We start from the raw sequence: 22533 nt of genomic DNA on the forward strand, positions 1-22533 counted from the left end.
AGATTTTTTTAATTTATTTAAATTAAAATTTAAAATTAATATTTTTTTCCTTAAATTTCAAGTCACCCCTGTAACCCACGGAGGATAGAAATATGGTAAATTTAATATTTTTTTCTTAAATTTCAGGTCACCACATTTACTTTATGTCATTCGCAAAAAAGTATTTGTGATTAGAAAGTAGTCCTTATTTTTTTTTTTCTCTTCCATAAATTGAAATGCTATTGAGTACACGGATTTCTTTAGAAAAATATAAAAGTCTAATAAATAGTTAATATGGTAATGATGACAGTTGTCACTCAAAAAAAACAACAGATCTGATCCAAAGTCTCGACGCGGTTGAAGTGATATGTTAAAAAAACCACCACCCACAACGGGTTAGTTGGGGTCCGGTTGACATCCCCAGTTAGAATGGCTATTTATGCCCCATAATAATATCCTTCTTAGCTCCATTCTTCTTAGACAATAATATCCTTTCATCTCTTCCATGTCTTCTTTCCTGTTACGCTTTCCGCCTGAACGGTATCAAGAGGACAACAGAAACTATGACGTGTTTTTGAGTTTCAGAGGGGACGACACGCGTGCTTCTTTCACTTCACATCTCTATACCGCTCTTCACAACGCGGGAATCTCTGTTTTCAAGGATGATGAGACACTTCCAAGGGGAAATAAAATTTCAACCTCGCTGGGGTTAGCAATTGAAGAGTCTCGACTTTATGTTGTTGTTTTCTCTAAAAACTATGCAGGTTCGCTATGGTGTTTGCAAGAGTTGGAGAAAATAATGGAGTGTCACAAAGCAACAGGACAAGTGGTAGTGCCAGTGTTCTATGATGTAGATCCCTCTGAAGTACGTCATCAAACAGGCCACTTTGGACAAGCATTTCGAAACCTTGAGGCGTATATCAATTTAAAAATGGAAGAGGAAATGCAGCCAGGATGGCAAAAGATGGTTCATGAGTGCCCTGGCATCTCAGGGCCTTCTGTTTTCCGAGATTGCAAGTAATAAAAACACTTCCAGCTTTCTCGTATTTTTACTGATCATTGTCTCCGGAATTTACGTTTATGAAATTCATAACATGTAACATGTATGTAGTGGTCAAAGTGAGATTTTGGAAAGGATACATCGCCTCGTGGAGGATTGGAGGGTGTCACTTCGTAAGATTGTTAGCATCTCCCCCGGTTCAGGATTCGGGTAATTATTGAGACACTTTATGCTTTCAGATTTTTATTGAACATTGTCTCTGAAAACAACATTTACGAAATTCGTGACATGTATGACGTAGAAAAATGGACGTCGTTGGTAATAAAATAGACAACTTAGTGGAGCGTTGGAGGGACGGACTTTGTGTAGCCACTCGCATCCCGTGGTATTTAGACTCAAATATTTTTTACTGAACATTGTCTCAAGATTTAATTCCTCACTTGGTGTGTATAGTTATAAAAGACCTTTTAGCTTTTATACTTAAAAACATCACATTCTAATCGTTGTACATATCAATTTTTAATCCATTTTAGTCATTGTCAAAGGATTAAAAATTACATGTGCAAGGACTAAAATGGGATGATTTCAAGTATTGAGACTAAAATGTCAAGTTTTTGCATTTATAAGAATAAAATAAGTAATTAAATCATATCTAAAAATAACATTTATGAAATTCATAACATGTACGAAGGAGAGGAATGTTGATTGCTGAACAGTTAATAGATCTCCTTGTGAAGCATTGGAGGACGACACTGAGAAAAATAATGGAGATGCCTAGTAATATAGATCTGCTTTTGAAGCATTGGAGTGAGGCACTTTGGAAGGCTGCTGGCATCTCGGGGGGTGCAGACCTAATTTCCAAGTAATTGAGACAATTTCTGTTTTGAGATTTGGTTTAATATATTTTTTATTCTTAATAAATATTCAATTTTCCCCCTAATAATTTTTCATTTTGCATTCAATTCTTAGTAAAATAATTTTATTTTTGATCTTTGACACTTAGTTTTAGTCCCAATAATTTTTTTTCTATTTTTTATTAGTTGTGATTAAAATTAAATCTCTTAATTTATTAAGAAATAAACACAAAATTTCTTAATTTATTAGGAACTAAAACAAAATATGAAAGACAAAAACAAAAGTGTGGTTTTATTAGGGGCTCAATGTTAAGCAAAAATTTAGTAAGGAGGAAAGACAAAAATTTGGTATTTATTGGGAATAAAAAACATATATAAGCCTTTAGATTTTTAAAGAACATTGCTTCTAAAAATAACATTTATGAAATTCATATCATGTATGAAGAAATGAGATGACGGCACCTCTGGACCTTGCGATACACCTCCTCGTGAAGGATTGGAGGAAGGCACATCGTGCGGTTCGTGATATCTCAGAGGGTGTAGTCTTAAAATCCATGTAATTTAGAAACTTTTTCTGGTTTCATTTCTTACTGAACTTTGTCTCTAGAAGTCACGTTTATGAAATTCATAACATGTATCAAGTGTTGAAGAGGAGATCAGAAAAGATTTTGAGGTCCTTGTAATTCATTGGAAGGAAGCACTTCATGAGGCTGCTGGCATCTCGAGGTTTGTAGTCCTAAATCCAACGTAATTGAAACGCTTTGCTCTTTCTCATTATTTTTACCAAACATCGTTATTACACATATATTAGTTTGTTACTGGTTCATGGGTTTATTTGTTTGTTATAACCTATAAACCTATTATACAAAGCAATTCTATCCACTTTGCTGTGTTGATCAATAAAAGAATTAGTCATTTCTTATTCTTAAATCGTTTCATGGTATCACAATATCACTATCAGATCTCCTTTTTGGAACTCTGGTGCATAGTCTTCGAAAATGCCTCCTTGCAACAATTTGAATGTGAATAATCCCCCTTCTAATCTAAATCCTGTACAAGATCCTATGAGCCTTTTCTATGCCAATCCAAATGAAAATCCCGCAAGATCAATCGTTTCGTTTCTTCTCCATTGACTGGTACAAATCACCACACGTGGGCTCGAGCGATGTAGCAAGCATTGATTACAAAGAACAAGTAGAAACTTGTTGATGGAAGAATCGGAAAACCTGATCGGTATGATCTAATTTACAAAACATGGGAAAGATGGAACAACAATTTGGTACTTTCCTTGATTATGATCTCTGATGCTAGGAGGAACTTGCAAGAAAGATTCTGATGCTAGGAAAGCATTGCTCACACAGAATTTTCCTCTGATGCTAGGAGGAATTTTCAAGAAAAGGATTCTCACAAGCAGATCTGGTAAGAATTTCCAAAAAGGATTCTCACAAGCAGATCTGGTAAGAATTTCCAAAATTCAGGAAGGCTTATATTCCTTCAAACAAAATTCACTTTCTGTCACTCAATTTTTTAACGAACTCACAGTACTGGATAATGCTTTCAGTGAAAGGAACTGGAGCCTAAAAAGGCCACTGAGCAGCCTGTTGTAACAGCCTCAATGGTGAAGATTACAAAACTCTAATTTAGCATGTGTTTGGATAGAGTATTTAAAGAGAGTAATGTAATTTTTTAGGGTATTTCAATTGATACTCAGGAAAATGTTCCGTTTGGATATCTACTTTCAAAATTCATAAGTTTTCCAAATTTCCAGTCATTTGTTAAAATGAGGAATTTACAATTCCACTAAAATAGGTGGAATTTCAAATTCCATCCCAACACACCATGCGCCCTTTCTTCTCGGTTCTATTGCTTAATTATCAATGACAGAAGATTATTCCATGAGATCAATTTTCAGCAACCTCCTCCAGCTGTAAACTCATTGGAGCTCGATATTCCTCAACCGGGATGAGGGCACGAATTGAAAACTCAACGCTCAAGCATCGTTTGCTAACAAACATGGCACCGATCGCTGCCAGCAGGTATGTTACCTGATGTACACGTTCAAACATACTCACCACCACCATTGATGACGTCAACACGGTTCCCTCAACATGGTGGTGTCGTGTCTCCTCATCATCAATTCTATCAGGGTTGCAAAGCTTTAAACATGACTAATGCGTGGTCTTTGATCCATCAACGAGAATATTGCAGTAGTTAGAATCTTGGACTGTTGCTGTAGGAGAAGTTTCTCATGTAGAAGGATATAGTGGAGACAAATCAGTTTTGAGTTTTGAAAGGATGGCAAGCAGATAATTAACAATTGATCCAAATTAAATTAATAACCTAAACATCTGCAATTGAATGAAATTTGATGTCCTTCGTTTGAATTACTTCGCATTTTAAATCATTTGGTATTTTATACTCTCTATCCAGACACAGAAGGTTTTTGGCTCACTGGGTCTGTTATGTCTCTACACTTGTTGCTGCCTGCAGGAAAATTTGATGGTAGAGCCTAAAAATGTGCCTTTTGGGGGTACAAGGCTGGAGTTAAAGGATATTTAGCATATGGCATTCATAGCAAAGAAATTTTGATATCCAGGAATGCTCAATTTTATGAACACATATTCCCTTGCCTCTCTCTGTCCATCTCTCAATCATCTTTGTTGTCAATGCTGCTATTTGCATCAACCAACTATTGGAGTCTAATCCAAAATTTGAAAGTTAGTTAATATGGTTACATATATACATGGGTAACCATCCAGCTGTATGTTGTTGTATATAAACTCATTTCTTATATTGACTAAAAGTGAGTTAATGAGAAAACATCTTTTCTCTCATCTTGCATTCTCTTCATTCTTCCTCTTATTCCTCTCAATATGCATATGTGTATCTAGCTTGCACTAACACCAACAAAGACAACTACCTGAAGGATTATATTTGTCTTATCGCTACTACTAACCCATCAAAATTTCTTTATCCCATTAGTTCTTACCTCTCCTATAAGTCATTATCCCCTAATCACAAAGTCGATTTCATTTCTACCTTAATTGGACCCACCACTTTTACACAAGCCAGCAAGGATCAATGTTGGTTGATGCCATGCTGGAAGAACTGAGAGCTTTAGAGGCAAATCAGACTTGTAAGATTGCGGTTTGACCCGATGTTCAAGTACGAATTTAAGGGGGTGGTTGCTTGCTCCCCTTCCTCAAGATGCTTTATCTACACGAGAAGTAAAATAAAATTAAAATAAATTAATATTGACAGAGAAAAATTGATAATAAAATTAGAATATTGAGTTGATGTTTGCTTAATTTTCTTTTAGTAGTAGATTTTACCTCTTATTTTACACATTAATTTGTTAATAAATATTGTGGAACTTTTTATTTATCAAATAATTATTTATTACAAGTTAAATAATTATGTAAAAAAAAAGACCCCCCTAATGCATTCCTGGATCTGTCCCTGCCAATGTTATGCCCATTGGCCGCCAATGGGTGTACAAAATTAAGAGGAAAACTGATGGATCTATTAAGAGCTAGGTTTAAGGCTCGGTTGGTGGGGAAAAGTTAATTATAACCAAATTAATGGTGTATTTTAATACTTTCTCTCCAATGAAAAATTTAAACATAACCTGAGTTCGAGCTTTTGGCTTTGGCATCTATCAACAATTGGTTCATTTACCAATTGAATGTCAATAATGCATTTCTCCATGGGGATCTAAAGGAAGATATGGGGATCTAAAGGAAGATGTGTATATGCAAGTGCCTTAAGTGTCAAGAAAGAATAAGGTTTGCTAGCTTGTTAAGTAACTCTATGGACATAAACAAGCTTGCCGCAAATGGTATGAGAAGTTGAATTTCTTGCTTCTCCAACTTGGATTTCAACATTCTATAGTTGATCACTCCTTTTTTATTCATCACACAATTGATTCTCTTACTACTTGTGTATGTAGATGACATAGTCATTGTTGGAAATTCTATTGATATGATCACTTAGTTCAAGCAGATTTTAGATAATCAATTTGGGGGTTTTGAAGTTTCTCACTCATCAAGAGGTATCTTTGTCTGCCAATGCCAATATTGTCTTGATCTCTTAAGTGATTATGGTGTTCTCAGTGCCAAACCTGCAAGCACCCCTTCTGAACCTATCTTGAGACTAGGGGTGAGAATAGGCCAGGCCAGATTAGGCTTTGAAAGGCCTGAGCCTAGCCTACGATAAATCTTTTATTTTGGCTCGGCCTGGCCTTTTTAAAAGTCTGGCCTGCCCTGATAGCCTTTTTAAAAGTCTTCTTCACAATAAATATTTAATATTTTATGGAGTAGGAACGTAATAGGAAAGTTAAAGAAAAAGAGGAAAGTCAATCAAAATAATGAGGAATATAAAAGGGCACATGACTCACACCTAAATTGTAATTAAAGTCCTTGATTATAGGAATAGAAGTTATGGAGCAGTAATGTGTTATCAAAGTCTGATAATTTTAGAAAAAATAATTGTATCCAAAAAATAATATTATATATTGATACCCAAAAAATAATATAAGTATATATATATATATATATATAGGCCGTCCTATCAGGTTTATAAGGCTTTTTAATAAGCCTAAGTTTGGTCTATTTAATTTAATAAGCTTTTAAAAAAGCATGAGCCTAACCTTTTAATTAAATAGGTCAGTTCAGACCAGACTTTATGTAGGCCAGGTCGTAGGTCCTTGTAGGCCAGCCTGACCTATTCCCACCCCTACTTGAGACTTCACGAAGATGATAGGGGTCCTTGTCATGATGTGGAAAGCTATAGTCGTCTTTTGGTTGCCTCCTATACCTGACTTTCACTCGTCCAAATATATCCTATGCTGACCAACGACTTGGTTAATTTTCAGCCCCCACTGTAACATCCCATTTTTAATGATGAGATTTTAAAAAATTATTATTATTTATAAATAAATAGAATTTTAGAAAAATGATGAGATTTTATAAATAAATAAATAAGGAGATATAATTATTAATTAAAATAATGATTTGAGAGAAAATAAAAAGAGTATTTCATTTATTTGTTTGATAGAAAATAAAATAGAGTTTGTTTTTATAAAATAATAAATAAATAAATAGAGTAAACCTAGCTATAAATAACGTTAGGTCAGTTTTCACACTAACGGTGCCTCTTCTTTCCCTCATTTTCGTTTTTTCCCTCCTCCTCTTAAAATCCTTTCTTTTTCTCGCAGGCCACAAAACCTGTCTCAGAAAAACAATGATATCGGCCTCATTCACCGTTGGATCGTCGTGAAATTAGAGAACCACGTTTGAAACCAAATTCCGAGCATTCTCATCGTTGGGAATTGTAAAAATATGTCGGAGTTAAGAAAAATACCCCACGCACCATAGCTTTCTCTTTTTTCGCAGAAACCCAAAACAGTCTCAGTAAAACTACGATCCCGGTTTCGTTAACCGTTGGATTTTCATGAAATTTGGATATGTTGTTCGAAATTCAATAGCGCACACTTTCACCATTGAGATTTGTGAGATAATATTCTTGAAGGGAGAAAAAGGAATCGCATGAAGACAGTACAAGTGGAGACTTCAATCTCTTCTCCATCTCTCTGACGTTTGGGAACTTTATCGGAGCACTCGGAGGAAAAATTGGAGGAATCTTAGGGAACCGCTAGAGATGCCTCTATCGCTGTCGGAAGACACGTGATTCCGCTTAGAGGTAAGGGATGAGTTATTCATAATTGGGGATTAGTGAGAACATGTGTAGGGATCCTTAGAGATATCAATTAGAATGGGTTTTTGGGTGTTTTCGCAATTTTTATTTTATCCTTATAATTATTACAATGAATTATATATGTTTGATGAATCAGTTGATGTCCCAATGAGAAATTGCTGTGAAATTGATGTGTTCTTGTGTTGAGTGTAAACTCCTTAAAAAAATTAAGCTCTTTTTATTAACGTAAATTATATTTTAAATAATATTATTTAATGACTTATTTTATACAAATTATTATCTTGTTCTAATTTATCTACGACGATGATCAACATGTTATGTGTATATAATTATTGTAATACTAGAATAATAAATTAAAAAAAAATTGTAAGGTTAATGCCTAGTGATAATTTCTTTTGATGTAATATTAACTTAATTGTTATAGAAATTCTTTGATTAAAAACAATGTAGTTTAATTTACTATATACATATACATATATATGTTTTGTATCATGCAAATATTATTATTGTGTGATGTGTATATGAGTTATAAGGTGTAATAAGTTATTATAATGGTATTATAATATCATTGTGAAGATTTAGTACAAAGTTGAATGTGTCAATTTGCGAGATACATGTAAAAATGAGATGGTTAATGTGATATTATGAGATGTTAAATTGTGGGCATGATATTTGATTATGAATAAGTGTGTATGTTTGACACTTGATGTGACAATAATTATATTATGAGCTATGAATTATACAATAACCCGATCAGTGTTATCTTTAGAAAAGCGTTGATGCGCAATGTTTAAGAGAAAGTGTAGGTTTCCTATTCAGGAACCAGTGTTAAATTGTAGCGCAATGTGTTAAACGTGTTTGAAACACGAGTGTGAGGTCGTGGGTATTGTATAATTCATGAGCAGTGCTTATAAATGAAATATGTGATGAATTGTGGAATAATATGTTGCCTTGAGATTATAATATTGTTATTGAGATTAAGTAAAAGTGTAAAGTAGAATAGGTGTTGAATTGTGAGATATGTAAAAACATGTGAGGGTGGATTGTGACATTATGAGATGTGAAATTGTGAATGAGTTTTGGTTGTGAATAAGTGTGTGATTAACTCTTGATGTGACATTATTTGTGTTGTAAGCTGTGAATTGTATAATAACCCGACTAGTGTTATCTTGAGAAAAGTGTAAATGCGCAGTGTTAAAGAGAAAGTATAGGTTTCCTATTTAGGAACCAGTGTTAAAGAGAAAATGTAGGTTTCCTATTTAGGAACCAGTGTTAAATTGTAGCGCAATATGTTATACGTGTTTAAAACACGAGTGTGAGGTCGTGGGTATTGTATAATTCACGAGCAGTGTCTGTGTGCTAAAATGATTTTAGGGGTTGGACCTGAATCAGGAGGGAGAGACCCTGACGGACTCTTTTGATTGTAGGCCTTGGGGGTCACCGGGTTTGAGCGCTCCTTTAAGCCTATGTTGATCCCATATGGTTGGAGCATTGTCGCAAAACATCATGACCCTGACTGGTCTCCCTATGATCTTACTTAGTGAGAGTGACCTGACAAACTCATTGTGTGGTGTGTCTTGTTATGTACTCCTACGCGCCCCAGGGTGGTTTTTCACTGACATGGTACCACATTGCATATAGGATTGAGTCATAGTATAACTGTTGCATACGCTTGTTAATTGTTTATTATGAAATTGATGTGTTATTATATCTTGATCGGAGTGTGGGATTCTTGTGTAATGTGATTGATGATTGAAAAGTGAATTTTGAATGACAAAGTGGTGATTAATATTTGAAAAAAAAATGTTTTCAAAATACTTTTAAGTAATATTTTAATTTTTATTTCTTTATTAGTATATATGTGAGGGGTAGAGGGTGTCACACCCGCAACAGTGAGTCATTAGCAAGCAGCTCAATGCGTACTTTGGTATTTGTAAAGGAATCCTGGAGAAGGACTTTTCTTAATTTCCTGTGTCATGTATAATACATCTCCCTAGTTTTAGTGACACAAATTTGGGTGGATGCATGTCTCGATACTAAGATACTAAGTGTTCTATGACTGGTTATTGTTTCTTTTTGGGAGACTTAGTCACTGGTTTGTTGGAAATCCAAGAACCAGCCAACAATGGCAAAGTCCTCATCCGAGGCAGAATATCGAGCCTTAGCTTCAGCTACTTGTGAGATGCAATTGTTGCCTTTTCTTCTTCAAGATCTCTCCATCACTTTTTCCAAACAGTCGGTGATCTGATCGACAATCGAAGTGCTTTGCACATTGCAACCAAACCCGTTTTTCATGAGAGGACCAAGCATACACACCACTGACCAAACTGAAGACCTCTTCACCAAAAGTTTACATCCTAGGCATTTTCAGAAATTTGTTTTCAAGCTGGGATCGATTGCTATTTTCCAACCCATAGTGTGAGGGGGGATATTACACATATATTAGTTGGTTACCAGTTCAACGAATTTATTTGTTTGTTATAACCTGCTATAGCCGGTTTAGATAGTCAACTGAATAAAGCAACTTTGTATGGATTATCCATTTGTTTTTCTTTAATCATTTTAGTTGTCTCTTAAAAATAACATTTATGAAATTCATAACATGTATGATGTAACAGAATAAGGATTATTGCTGAAGAGTTCGCGAAACATTGGGCAGAGGTACTTCGTGAGGCTGCTAGTATCTCAGGGATTGTAGTCCTAAATTCCAGGTAATGAAACACTTCTGCCTTCTCACATTTCTTCATTTAATACTCAACATTTTTTAATACTTCAAATGTTTATGTATCATAGTACCATAGTTGCACAATTTTTAAATTGGCTATTAAACAAATTAATCAATAGTCCTTTGTTAGTTTTTTCCTTGTTACTTTTATTATTCAGAGGTCATGTTTAAAGCATTTTATAGAAAGGGAAATATTTAAAAGATGGAAAAAGATTTAATATACATGACAGATTGGCAGAGTAAGAATAATTATGGCAATTTAGTGTTTATAAAAAAGTATGAAAAAATTAAGGTTAAATAAATATTTTCTTTTATTGAACTGAAGCAAAGTTGCCAAAGGCAATAGCATCTGATTCTAAAAGAGCCAAAATCTGGTGAGGAGCGTCCTCGAGCCAGTACATTTCAAGAAAATTAAAAACTAAGCTAATTTATCAGCCACTAAATTCCCTTTCCTCTTTGTGAAACTAAAAGCAGATTTCTCCTTCTATTCGTAAGAGCTTCATAATCCTTCAGAATTTCTGCCTGGTAAGAAAAATCTTGTCTTCTATGATTCTTTCATGCCATATGCAGAAGCTGACTATTAGTCTCAAATATGGTGTTTGAAAAACACATGTGCCCCAACGTCTTAATATCCCACTTGAATGTTATCACTTCTACAATGAGAGGATCTTAGCAATACGGAATAAAGAGGCAGGATGAGGCCAAATGGTTCCTAGCATTGTCCTTGAACACAACTCCCAAACTTGTACCAACTTTTGATCTTATAGATGCATCAAAATTTACCTTGATTTGATTTCATGTGGGAGGATTCCAACTGATGTTTTGGTTTTGTTGTCTGTTATGCATTTATTTTTGTGTTATGCCAACGAGACCATTATATCTATAATTTGTCTTGGCAGCAATTCCTTCTATGAGAAAACCCAAAGGTTTCTTCTCTTCCACAATACCCAAATCAATTCAAAGACCCATGTTGTGAAGTTTAGGTTGCTTAAAGCTATAATTTCACTCATCCAAGCCTTGAAATTTGAAATGGCAGAGCTCAGATATACACCCACATTTGATTCAAACCATATTCTCTTGACATCTTCTGTTAGAGCCCTCTAATATCCTGGTGTTCGAGGCCAAGGATCCTCCTAAGAAAAGAAAGGAAGGAAAGCGAGAATTAGTGGAAAATGCTCTTCATTATTTTTTGCACTGACTTGCAGTCCTATTTATCGTGCTTACAAGCCAATCATTGGTCGATCCTATCCCTACAGGTAGCGCGGGAGTGTGCAAAAGAAACACACGTGCAACTAACAACCTTTCCTAACAAACTTGCACTACTAAGAAACTAACAAGAATAAGAGACATGCACTAATAACAAACTTTTTTGATAGTGGAATTTCCGACAAAGGATATTATCCAAGACATCTGCATAATCCTTGAGGTGTGGGGGTCTGTGAGTGGGTGTCTTCTTGGGGCGTGACCTGGGTATGCTATCATCACCAGCCGTCGGGAGAGACACCTTGTCCTCAAGATGGAATGTTGCGTGCAAATCATTCCATCTTTTGCAAGAAGTGTCCTCAGGTGAACCCATTTTATTGAACTAAGACCATCTGTGTGGATGGTGAAGTGCTATTGTCCCATTTTCTATCCAAGAGGTTCAAAGGTTTAATGAGTGGCTGATTATCAGAGGAATAAGAGGCTCTATATCATGTACCAAAGGACCCTGGTGGGGTTTGAGTAAAGAATAGTGAAAAATATTATGTATCTTTGATGATGGAGGGAGGGTCAGGTGGTAGGAAACTTTACCAAGTTTCTTAGAAATTTGAAAAGGCCCATAGTAGCGTTTAGAGATCTTATTATAATTGGAAAGAGAAGCAAAAGTTTGACAGAAAGGACGTAATTCAACGTACACCCAATCACCAACGTTGTAGGAAATATCACGTCGCTTGTTGTCTGCTTGAATATTCATATTATGTTGGGCCTTCAAAAGACGAGTTTTTAAGGATGATAGCAGATTCTGGCTAGTGGAGAGGATGTGGTCCATTGCCTCTACATGTGAGGAACCAGCAAATATTGAGGAATAGAGGGGGGAGGCTTGTCGTAAGTTGCCTCAAACGGAGTGATGCCAATGGTGGAGTGTATAGAAGTGTGGTAGGACTATTCTGTGAGGGAAAGGAATTGATACCACTTAGCTGGTTCATCATGAACGAAGCTCCTTAGATACTATTCCAAAATGCGATTAAGAACCTCAGTCAATCTGTTTGCTCTAGATGGTATGAGGTACTCATGCAGAGCTTGGTGCCACAAAGTTTGAATAGCTCGCACCAGAGCTAACTGATAAATATCGGGTCACTATTTGAAACCAAACTCCGCGGAAACTTGTGGAGCTTACAAATCATATCCATGTAAAGGGAAGCAACTTTTAAGCTGTAAAATAGGAGTGTAAGGCACCAAAGTGTGCACCCTTTGTAAAGAAATCGACAACCACCAAGATGGTAGTATACCCGTGGGATGAAGGGTGGCCAATGATAAAATCTAATGATAAATCTTCTTAAGCAGACGTCGGGACGGGAGGGGCTGGAGCAAGCCAGTTGGTTGTTTGGTCTCATACTTGTTTTGTTGGAAAATGAGGCATTGGCGGACAAATTGTTGTATCTCTTTGTGCATTTCCAGCCAATAAAAATTCTCTTGAAGGCGATGCAAGGTTTTTGCAAATCCCAAATGACCCCCTAAAGATGTTGTGTGGTATTCTTCCTGTAAAATGGAGCGAAATGGGTTGAGTGGATCCAATCGAATTTTCCCAAGAAAAAATAGGAGTCTAATATGCAATTTGTGTTAGATTTCAACTTAAAACCAATTGGCACTAAGTGAAGTTGCCCAATAAATATATAAGCTACACCCTAAGAACTGAAGCAGGCGATGTGTGACTTCCTAACACTCCCCCCCCTCCACAGATGTCTGCCAATACAGGCGACTCTACTAGAATAGGCAAGAACTAAGATGACCTATAGGCTTTGATACCATATTAGATTTTAACTTAAAAATCAATTGATACTAAGTGAAGTTATCCAATAGATATATAAGCTACACCCCAAGAACTAAGGCAGGCGATGTGGGACTTCCTAACAACTTGATGTTAGGCTAGGACGAAGAGTTTGTTTGAACTTACCAATGATTGAAAGGTATCGCTGGCATGCAAGGTGTCATGCAACATGTCTAAAAATGCAAAATTTGGCATTGACAAAACGAAGCAATGATCAGACTAAAGTTCTGGGATTCTCGATGGAGCGTCGGTGACAACATTCGATTTCCTGAACTTGTATTGGATGGAGTAATTGTACCCCAACAACTTAGACAAATACACCTGTTGTTCTAGAGTCACCTAACACATGAGTTCCTTGAGACTCTTGTGATCTATGAGTATTACAAATGAATGCCCAATAAATATTGCCGCCATTTGTGGACGGCGACAGTGATGGCCTGCAATTTATGGACATAGGTTGAGGATTATTGTAAATGCAGACATAAGGTTTTGCTAAAAACAAAACGACAGGGTTCGCTATAAGGGTGGACATTCACGGGGGTGGTGTTGGGTAATAAGTTTATTTGATGGTTTGTGTTTCAGGTTAGGGGAGAAGCGTGGGTGTTTGGAAGGGGGATGAGTCTTTATTGAGGAGGGTGTGGATGTCTGGTAATGGATGAGTAAGAGAAATGGGTGAGGAAACTTGAGGAGATGGTGAAATGGCGATATGGTAAAAAGCAAAAGATGAATGGGATTGGATGAGGCGTTTGAGTTGTAGTGAAGAAAAGTTCTCAAGGATTGTTGGGGCATTCGCACTGAGTGTAATGGAATTTCTGACAATATTGAATTGCATTGTTAACGCTTCATAGTCTATAATGACGGGTCCCAACTATTTGAGCCATTGAATTCTAAGAACAATGTCCGTACCACTAATGGGGAGGATATGTAAGTCAACAGTGAAGACATAGCCTTGAAGGTGTAAGGTGGTGTTGGACAAAGTTGATCACAAGGAAGGGTGGTGTCATTACCCACTGTCACCTGTAGAGTAGAATTTGTCATTGTCAGGAGCTCAAGGAACTTAGCCATGCGTGTTTTGATGAAATTGTGGGTATTGCTGCTGTCGATCAACATGGTAACCCTGGCCTGTCAGACCTAGCTAGATTCTGATTTGTGCATGTGACAAGTTAGGTGAAAAAGGAATAAAGGGTGGAATCGAATCAATAATGATTGGTTGGTTGGGTCCTAACTATTTGAGCCATTGAATTCTAAGAACAATGTCCGTACCCAGGGGTTCATTGCGATTATCGTCATCCTCGCAATCAATAATAGGAAACGAGCCTTACATCGGTTATTAGGGCTCAATTTTTCATCATAGTTATAACAGAGACCCTTTTCCCATTTAACAACTATCTCGTCGGGGGTTAGCTTGTTGATTGGGTCTTTGGAGGTGTTGGTAATAAAGGAGAAGCAAATAGCGGAGACGATGGGGAAAATACTTGACTTAAGGAAACTAGTTTACTACGATAGCTTTGGCAACGGTCTTCAAGCTTGTCTTCCTGTAGTTTGGCTAGTGATATAGCCTGGGGAAGGAAATCGGTTGTATGGCTTGCACCTCGCGTCGCAATTTTGGTGCGAGACCAGAAATGAAACAGCTGAGAAGGAATGATGGAGGTAAACCAACCACAGGATTTGCGAGATGTTCAAACTCATTAAAGTACTTGTTGACAAAACCCTTCTCAGTGAGTTCGAACAAAGCACCTTTAGGGTCATCGTAGAATGTCTAAGTGAATCTAGTTTCTAGTGCTTGTAATAGGGAAGACCAAGACATTTTGAGGCTGTTCTAGAACATCCACTGGAACCAACTCAATGCCAGCCCGTTTATGTAAAAAGAAGCCACAGTTATGCACAAAATGTGTTGTGGTAGTAAAAAAATTGAGAGATCTTGAAGATCCATTCCATGGCATTGTGACCGTCGAAATGCAAGACCTCGAGCTTGAGGTGGGGTTAGTGATGGGTGTTGGCCGAGGTTGGGATTGGTGGGGTTTTCGGGAAGGGAGTAGGCTGCAGTTGAAGAGAGTGTAGTTGGTCGAGGATAGAGTCGAGCTTGTGGGTTAGCTCATGTTAAGCATTAGAAAAGGATGATTGGTTTTGAGTGATTTGGAGCCCGGCCTCCTCCAGACGGTCTGTGACAGTCTTAGAATGGGTTTAGTGGTCGGACATGGAGACTGAAAGGGCAGGTCGGACCACATTGTTAGAGCTCTCTAATATCCTTATGTTTGAGGCCAAGGATCCTCCTAAGAAAAGAAAGGAAGGAAAACGAGAATTAGTGGAAAATGTTCTTCATTATTCTTTGAAGTGACTTGTAGTCCTATTTATTGTGCTTACAAGCCAATCATTGGTTGATCCTATCACTACAGGTAACGTGGGAGTGCACAAAAGAAACAGACATGTGCAGCTAACAACCTTTCCTAACAACTTGCACTACTAACAAACATACATTAATAATAGGCAAGCATTGATAACAAACTTTTCTAACAGTGGAATTCCTGACAAAGGATATTATTCTATGCAGATATTATCCTATGCATCTATGTAATCCTTGAGGTGTAGGGGTCTGTGAGTGGTTCTCTTGGGGCGTGACCTGGGTATGCTATCACCGTCATAGCCAATCAAAGCACGAATTGTTGTTTATCCCTTCTCCAAACAGCATGGGCACGTTGGGTCAATATGCATTTCTCTTTTGATTAGGTTTTGTCTCGCTGGGAGAATGTTGTGGCACGCCCTCGGGACAAGATTTTTGTATTTTGGTGCAATATTAGTTTTCCAAATCTCTGGACCTAAATTTCTAGCTATAGCAGTTGTTGATCCCTCCTCATTTTGCATCTTTTTCATCTCACACCGGTAACCAGATTTGACACTGTACCTCCCATCCATAGAATGTCGCCATTTAACTTGTCTTCCTGTCTCGTTTCACTCAAAGGAATTATGTGAATTTCTTTCTTCACTTGTGACAGAAAAAGCATCTCAATAAGCTCCCTCTTCCATTGTCTTGCTTCATGGTTAATGAGATCAGCCACTAACAAAGGATTTTCTTCTTGATTCGTGTGGGACATGGTATAAAGAGACATCTCCACTTTGAAGCCAATTGTCATCATAAACCTCCGCACTACGCCCATCTCCAATCCTTCATAACACCCTTCCTTGATTATATCCTTTGAGGCCATAATACTAGACCACACATAACTTGGTCTATTTCCTCTGGATGCCTCTAAAGGGTGAGACCTTTGATAGTATTTTTCCTTTAGTACTCAGGCCACCAATGAATTTTCAAAACATATAAGGCGCCACCATTGTCTTGCTAGTAGGGCTTTGTTAAAAGTTGAGGTAACTCTAAAGTCCATCCCGTCTTCATTTTTGCTCTTTGTTGATTTTGACCACCTTAGCCAATGAAGCTTTCAATTCTCCATGGAGTCTCCCAGAAAAATCTAACAATCATTCTTTCAGTTTCATCACAAAGGGATTGTGGTAATTGGAAACACCCCATGACGTTTTTGGGTATTAATTGCATCACTAACTTTATCAGAACTTCTCTTCCACTCTTTGAGAGAGCTTTCTCTTTCCACCCTTTAGTTTCTTCCACACTTTTTCTTTAAAAAATTGGAAGACTTATGATTTTTATCTCTACTTATGAATGTGGGCAATCCTAGGTATTTGTCATGACTTTCCAGTGCCTTTACTCCAAGAAGTCTTGTTAGCTAATCAATTTTGGGACTAGGAAGATTTCAGTTACATGAAAGTTATGACTTTTTTAAATTAATTCTCTGGCCTGAGGCTATTTCATAGGACTTCAAAATATTCACTAGCCTTGTTGCCTCCTCCACCATGGCTCTACAGAAAATCAAAAGCTATTGTTGCATTATCATTAACCATTGAAAGTTTCATCAATATTACGGGGAAGAATACACTTTAGCCTATTAGCAATAGTTTTTGTAATAATCTGAAACAACATTACAACGGCTAATAAGTCTAAACTCACTGGCATGAGAGGGATTTTTTACCTTTTGAATATATAGAATAAGAGTCTTATTTATCACAGAAGGATCTTGGTCGATCACCGTTGAAAATATCCAGGGCCATGTTTGTGACATCCTCTCTAATAATATATGCTAAAACTTCTAATAGAATAAAGTTGGATTGCCATCTTGCCCCGGAGCTTTGGTGGGGTACACCTACTCTAAGGCTTCATAAATCTCCTCTCTTGAAAACTCCACATCCAGGAAGGATCACATCTCTCCATAATTTCTCCCCTCCACAAGGCTTGCAATTTCCGCCATGCCATGAGGCAGAGAAGAGGTAAAAAGATTAGAGAAATACTTTGTTAACACCTCACCAATGTCCTCTACATTCTTATACACATTTCCATCATCATCCGAAATCTTTATGATATTGACTTGCTTTCATTGGGATGTTTTTCTATGTAAGAAAGTTGTGTTCCTATCCACATACATCAACCACTCCACCTTCAACCTCTGCTTCCAAAGCACCTCAAGCCTTAAAAGTTCCTCCAACTCACCTTCAATCTCAACTTTTATGTTTGTTAAGAAACTGACCCGGGGCATGCGTTGAATCTTATACAATTTCTTTCAAAGCCTTTTGATTTTTGAGGCAAATTTCCAAACCTTTGTGACCCACACTCATGTAAATTCCCCCTAGCTAGGTAATATTTTGTGTATTTTTGCTATTAGTAGTTGGAAGATTCTTTCACTCAAACCTTTTGTCTTTGAACGCCTTCATCACATTGGAAGATTCTTTCGTATGAATCTTTCCCACCAACCAAAAACCCTTATCTTTACTCCTTTCTCCCACTTCAGGTATTTTGACTATCTCCCCCTCCTCCAGGAAATCAACATCTTTCACATTCTTTATTTTGTGAAGTTCAAGTAGCCAGACCTGAGAAAAGGCAAGAACAATTGTCTGAGATTTGAGAAAAACCTTAGTGCTCATAACTAGAGAAACCCTAGCAAAGCCTTCAAAGGGAGATTAAAACAATATAAACATAAATTTCAAATTAACTAATATTTATAATTAATTAGATATTAATAATGATGGTTAACTTCATTTTTAGGAAATCGTCAAAGCAAACATTGTTTAAATTAGTACAAAAACAAGAGCTTGTCTGTTTATTGTACATATTTATTTTTTGTTTTTAAATAAAAAAACAAAATGTTTGATAAAAGTAATTTGGGATATTTTAAAAAATAATCTTGGTTTTAGATTTTAAAATTGAAAGTGAACAATTTATGATTTTTCTCTTTAGTTAATTACTCTTATAATTTTGGTCTATCTATTTTAAAATAAAGATATTTTGTTCATCTATTTTTAAAAATCCTCAATGAAACCCTGGACGTAACGTCTTGATTTATGGTACCATAAAAATGTTTTAATTAACTAAAGTGAATGAAATAAATGTAGGCAAAATTCAAAGATATACAAAAATTGAGGATTTTTTTTCTAAAATAATAGATCAAATGTCTTTATTTTAAAATTATATTTAAACATTTCTTATTTTTGTTGTTTCATCTTCTTCCTCCAGTAACTTTATTTTTTCCCATTCTAAATATTAGGTATTGACAAATGTTGGGCAAAAAAGTTTTCAAAACAAAAAAATAAAATCAGAATCAAACACACTCTAAGAACTATAATAGATTTATCACTTTGTCATATATATTTTATAGAAATGTTAGTAAGTACCACCATGCAATGGATGAACCTAATGGAGAACAGACGTTTATACAATTATAACTTTTTACTTAAATTTCTATTAAATTTTGATGCATATTTGGACACACCTTTTCTTTGTTTTTATTATGTTTTTAATTATAGGAATGAAAGTGAGGCTATCAAAACTATTGTTGAAAACGTTAAGCCTTTGTTAGACAAGACAGAGTTGTTTGTTGCTGATAATCCAGTCGGCGTAGAACCACGAGTCCAGGAAATGATTGAACTATTAGACCAAATACAATCAAACGGTGTTCTACTACTCGGGATGTGGGGGATGGGAGGCATTGGTAAAACAACTATTGCAAAAGCCATTTACAACAAGATTGGCCGCAATTTTGAGGTAAAAAGCTTCCTCGCAAGTATTAGGGAAGTTTGGGGGCAAGATGCTGGTCAAGTATATCTACAAGAACAACTTATATTTGATATCGGAAAAGAAACAAACACAAAGATACGTAATGTTGACTCAGGAAAAGTTATGTTAAAAGAACGACTTCGCAATAAAAGGGTACTCCTTATACTTGATGATGTAAATAATTTGCATCAATTGAATGTTTTGTGTGGAAGTCGTGAATGGTTTGGTTCAGGGAGTAGAATAATAATCACAACTAGAGATATGCATATACTTAGAGGGAGAAGAGTTGACAAAGTGTTCAGAATGAAAGGAATGGATGAAGACGAATCTATTGAGCTTTTTAGTTGGCATGCATTTAAGCAAGCAAGTCCAAGAGAAGATTTTATTGAACTTTCTAGAAATGTAGTTGCTTATTCTGCGGGATTGCCACTAGCTCTTGAAGTCCTTGGGAAGTATTTGTTTGATATGGAGGTAACAGAGTGGAAAAATGTATTGGAGACACTCAAGAAAATTCCTAATGATGAAGTACAAGAGAAATTAAAAATAAGCTATGATGGTTTAACTGGTGATACAGAGAAAGGAATATTTCTTGATATAGCTTGTTTCTTTACAGGAAAGGACCGGAATGATGTTATACATATATTAAATGGTTGTGGGCTTTGTGCAGAAAATGGAATACGTGTCTTGGTAGAAAGAGGCCTTGTAACTGTAGATTATAAGAACAAGCTTGGAATGCATGATTTGCTGCGAGACATGGGAAGAGAAATCATTCGTTCAGAAACACCAATGGAGCTTGAGGAGCGTAGTAGGTTATGGTTTCATGAAGATGCGCTTGATGTATTATCAAAAGAAACTGTAAGACTTCCATCTATTATTTTTTTATTTAAAATATCCAAAGCTAATGGATACAACTAACACATTTATGAGTCAGTTCTTAATATTCATTTGTGCGATTGATTGTCACAAGAATTTTGAAAATTGGTTTGGTTGTGAATTGGTTTTTGCTTCTTAGCTTCTAAAACAAATGATGGGTTTTCTCACAAGAGTTTTAACTACCATATATCTTTTTAGCTACGCATGTTTTACCCTTTCGTTTTTTCTATCATAGGGAACAAAAGCTATTGAGGGACTGGCTTTGAAGTTACCAAGAACTAATACTAAATGTTTGAGCACTAAAGCTTTTAAGGAGATGAAAAAACTCAGGTTGCTTCAACTTGCTGGTGTACAATTGGTTGGAGATTTCAAGTATCTTTCCAAAGATCTTAGATGGCTTTGTTGGCATGGATTTCCTTTAGCATGCATACCAACAAACCTTTATCAAGGAAGTCTAGTTTCCATTGAGCTAGAAAACAGCAATGTTAATCTTTTGTGGAAAGAAGCCCAGGTATTAATTTAGTTTTTTGCAATTCATGAGTATTTCTTTCTCTTCTTTATGGATGTAATTTAAATTGTCTCAAATATTAATACTATTTCACTATATAGTACTTTAGACAAATTTCATCTATGTTTTTCTTAGCCTCTCTTATATTGGTAGTACTTTCTGTAAAAGTTTAAGTTTAAATAAAAGATTTAATCATTAATATGTTCCTAGCTTTTATTTATTTAGAATATTTAATTAGGTCATTTTATTTCTGAAAGTTTCAATCAAGTCTTATTTTTTTTCAAATGTCTGAATGTGATTTTTTTTGTCCAATTGAGACTGACGATGACGTTAAGTTGTAAATTCCTTGAAAAGAATCACATTGACACATTTTAAGAAAAAAAATAAAGAATTTAATTGAAAATTTTAAAAATAAAAAGACCTAATTGAATATTCTAAATAAATAATGAGATCAAATTGATAATTAAGTTTAAATAAAATGAACATTTATATATTCATATTCTAATACAAGCTCTAGCCTCCCTTTTATACGGTAAACCTAGTAAAGCCTAAAAAAGGAAATGATCAGGATACCAATTTTTTTTTTCATATCCTAAAATATCTAAATGAACATTTAGCAAAACAAATGATGCTAAACCACCAAAATTGAGGCTAAATGAATATTTAGCAATAAAAAAAAATTGTGCTTGAGTCAACACTAAGTAGTGCCAACTAAGTTGAATTAGAAGACACTATTATGAGTCTACCTGTCTTTGTGGTATTCACTAGACGACATTTATTAGTGTCAAATTAGATTATGTTAATTTTAGTGTTGACTTAATTCGTGCTAATAGTGTAGGTTAGACCATGCAAGCACAAATCTAAACCTTGAAGCATTCCCATTTTTGTATTGGCATAGCTGACACAAATAAATTTATATGCAATCTATAGCGATTATTTGACCTGAATTAAGTCAATGCTATGTTACAATAGATAGTGTATACATTGTAGTGTTGATGTTAAATTTTATGGCTATTTTGTTCTTTACTTGTGAAATCACCATTTAATGATGCATTAGAACTTTAATTCCAATGCTAAAGTTTACAAATATTTTCCTCTTGTAGTGATATCATCAACATGCATAACCAATATAAAAAAAAATCCATTGCCACATCATATAAAAAATCAGAATTCTTGATAATGATTGTATGTATGAAACTTTGATATAACAACAATAAAGTCTTATTTCATTAGGTAAGAGTAAATCTTGATACATTAAATTAAAAGTTTTACACTCAATGTTTATCAAAATTCAATTTTTTTAAGATTATCTTTTATCTAATCAAACAGATTTTGTATGTTTATTATGAACTTATATTATAATTTTTTTTTAAAACATAAGAGACCAGCTTATGACATCCTCTTCAAATAATTAAATATAATAAAAACAAAGGAGAGGTAAGGTAGAGTTGCAATTTTTACTAATTGATCAAAGAAGCCATAAAATGCTCATAAACAAATTATATATAGAGTGCACGACTTCGATGAGAATAATTTTTCACGTAACAATAATTAATAATAATAATTAGAATATGATTAAAAATAATAGATGATTGAGATTAAAATATTTGAAAATTAAAATTTGATATAATCGTTAAATCTCTAGAAGATTTATCAAATAAATCACATCCTACAACATTTCAATTATTGTTAATGATAATTGAGATACTCTAAAATGTGATTTGTTCGATAAATTTTTT

General features: G+C 35.3%; 1 protein-coding gene across 2 annotated transcripts in view; it reads left to right on the forward strand.

The window, feature by feature from the left end:
* The first annotated feature begins 317 nt into the window (after nucleotides 1-317).
* The window catches only part of LOC100805036 (disease resistance protein RPV1), a 31698-nt gene continuing 9482 nt past the window's right edge, over nucleotides 318-22533 (forward strand). Inside the window, exons 1-9 of one of the 2 annotated variants that reach the window (XM_041014358.1) lie at nucleotides 318-996; nucleotides 1091-1189; nucleotides 1281-1364; nucleotides 1671-1841; nucleotides 2279-2389; nucleotides 2476-2559; nucleotides 10167-10259; nucleotides 19164-20268; nucleotides 20522-20797. In XM_041014358.1, coding sequence (XP_040870292.1) covers nucleotides 485-996; nucleotides 1091-1189; nucleotides 1281-1364; nucleotides 1671-1841; nucleotides 2279-2389; nucleotides 2476-2559; nucleotides 10167-10259; nucleotides 19164-20268; nucleotides 20522-20797 — 2535 coding nt within the window. In that variant the 5' untranslated portion in view covers nucleotides 318-484. The remainder of the gene's footprint in view (nucleotides 997-1090; nucleotides 1190-1280; nucleotides 1365-1670; nucleotides 1842-2278; nucleotides 2390-2475; nucleotides 2560-10166; nucleotides 10260-19163; nucleotides 20269-20521; nucleotides 20798-22533) is intronic. The other variant, XM_041014359.1, reaches the window with a different exon arrangement.

This window comes from Glycine max, chromosome 3 (assembly GCF_000004515.6).
Source record: "Glycine max cultivar Williams 82 chromosome 3, Glycine_max_v4.0, whole genome shotgun sequence".
NCBI lineage: Eukaryota > Viridiplantae > Streptophyta > Magnoliopsida > Fabales > Fabaceae > Glycine > Glycine max.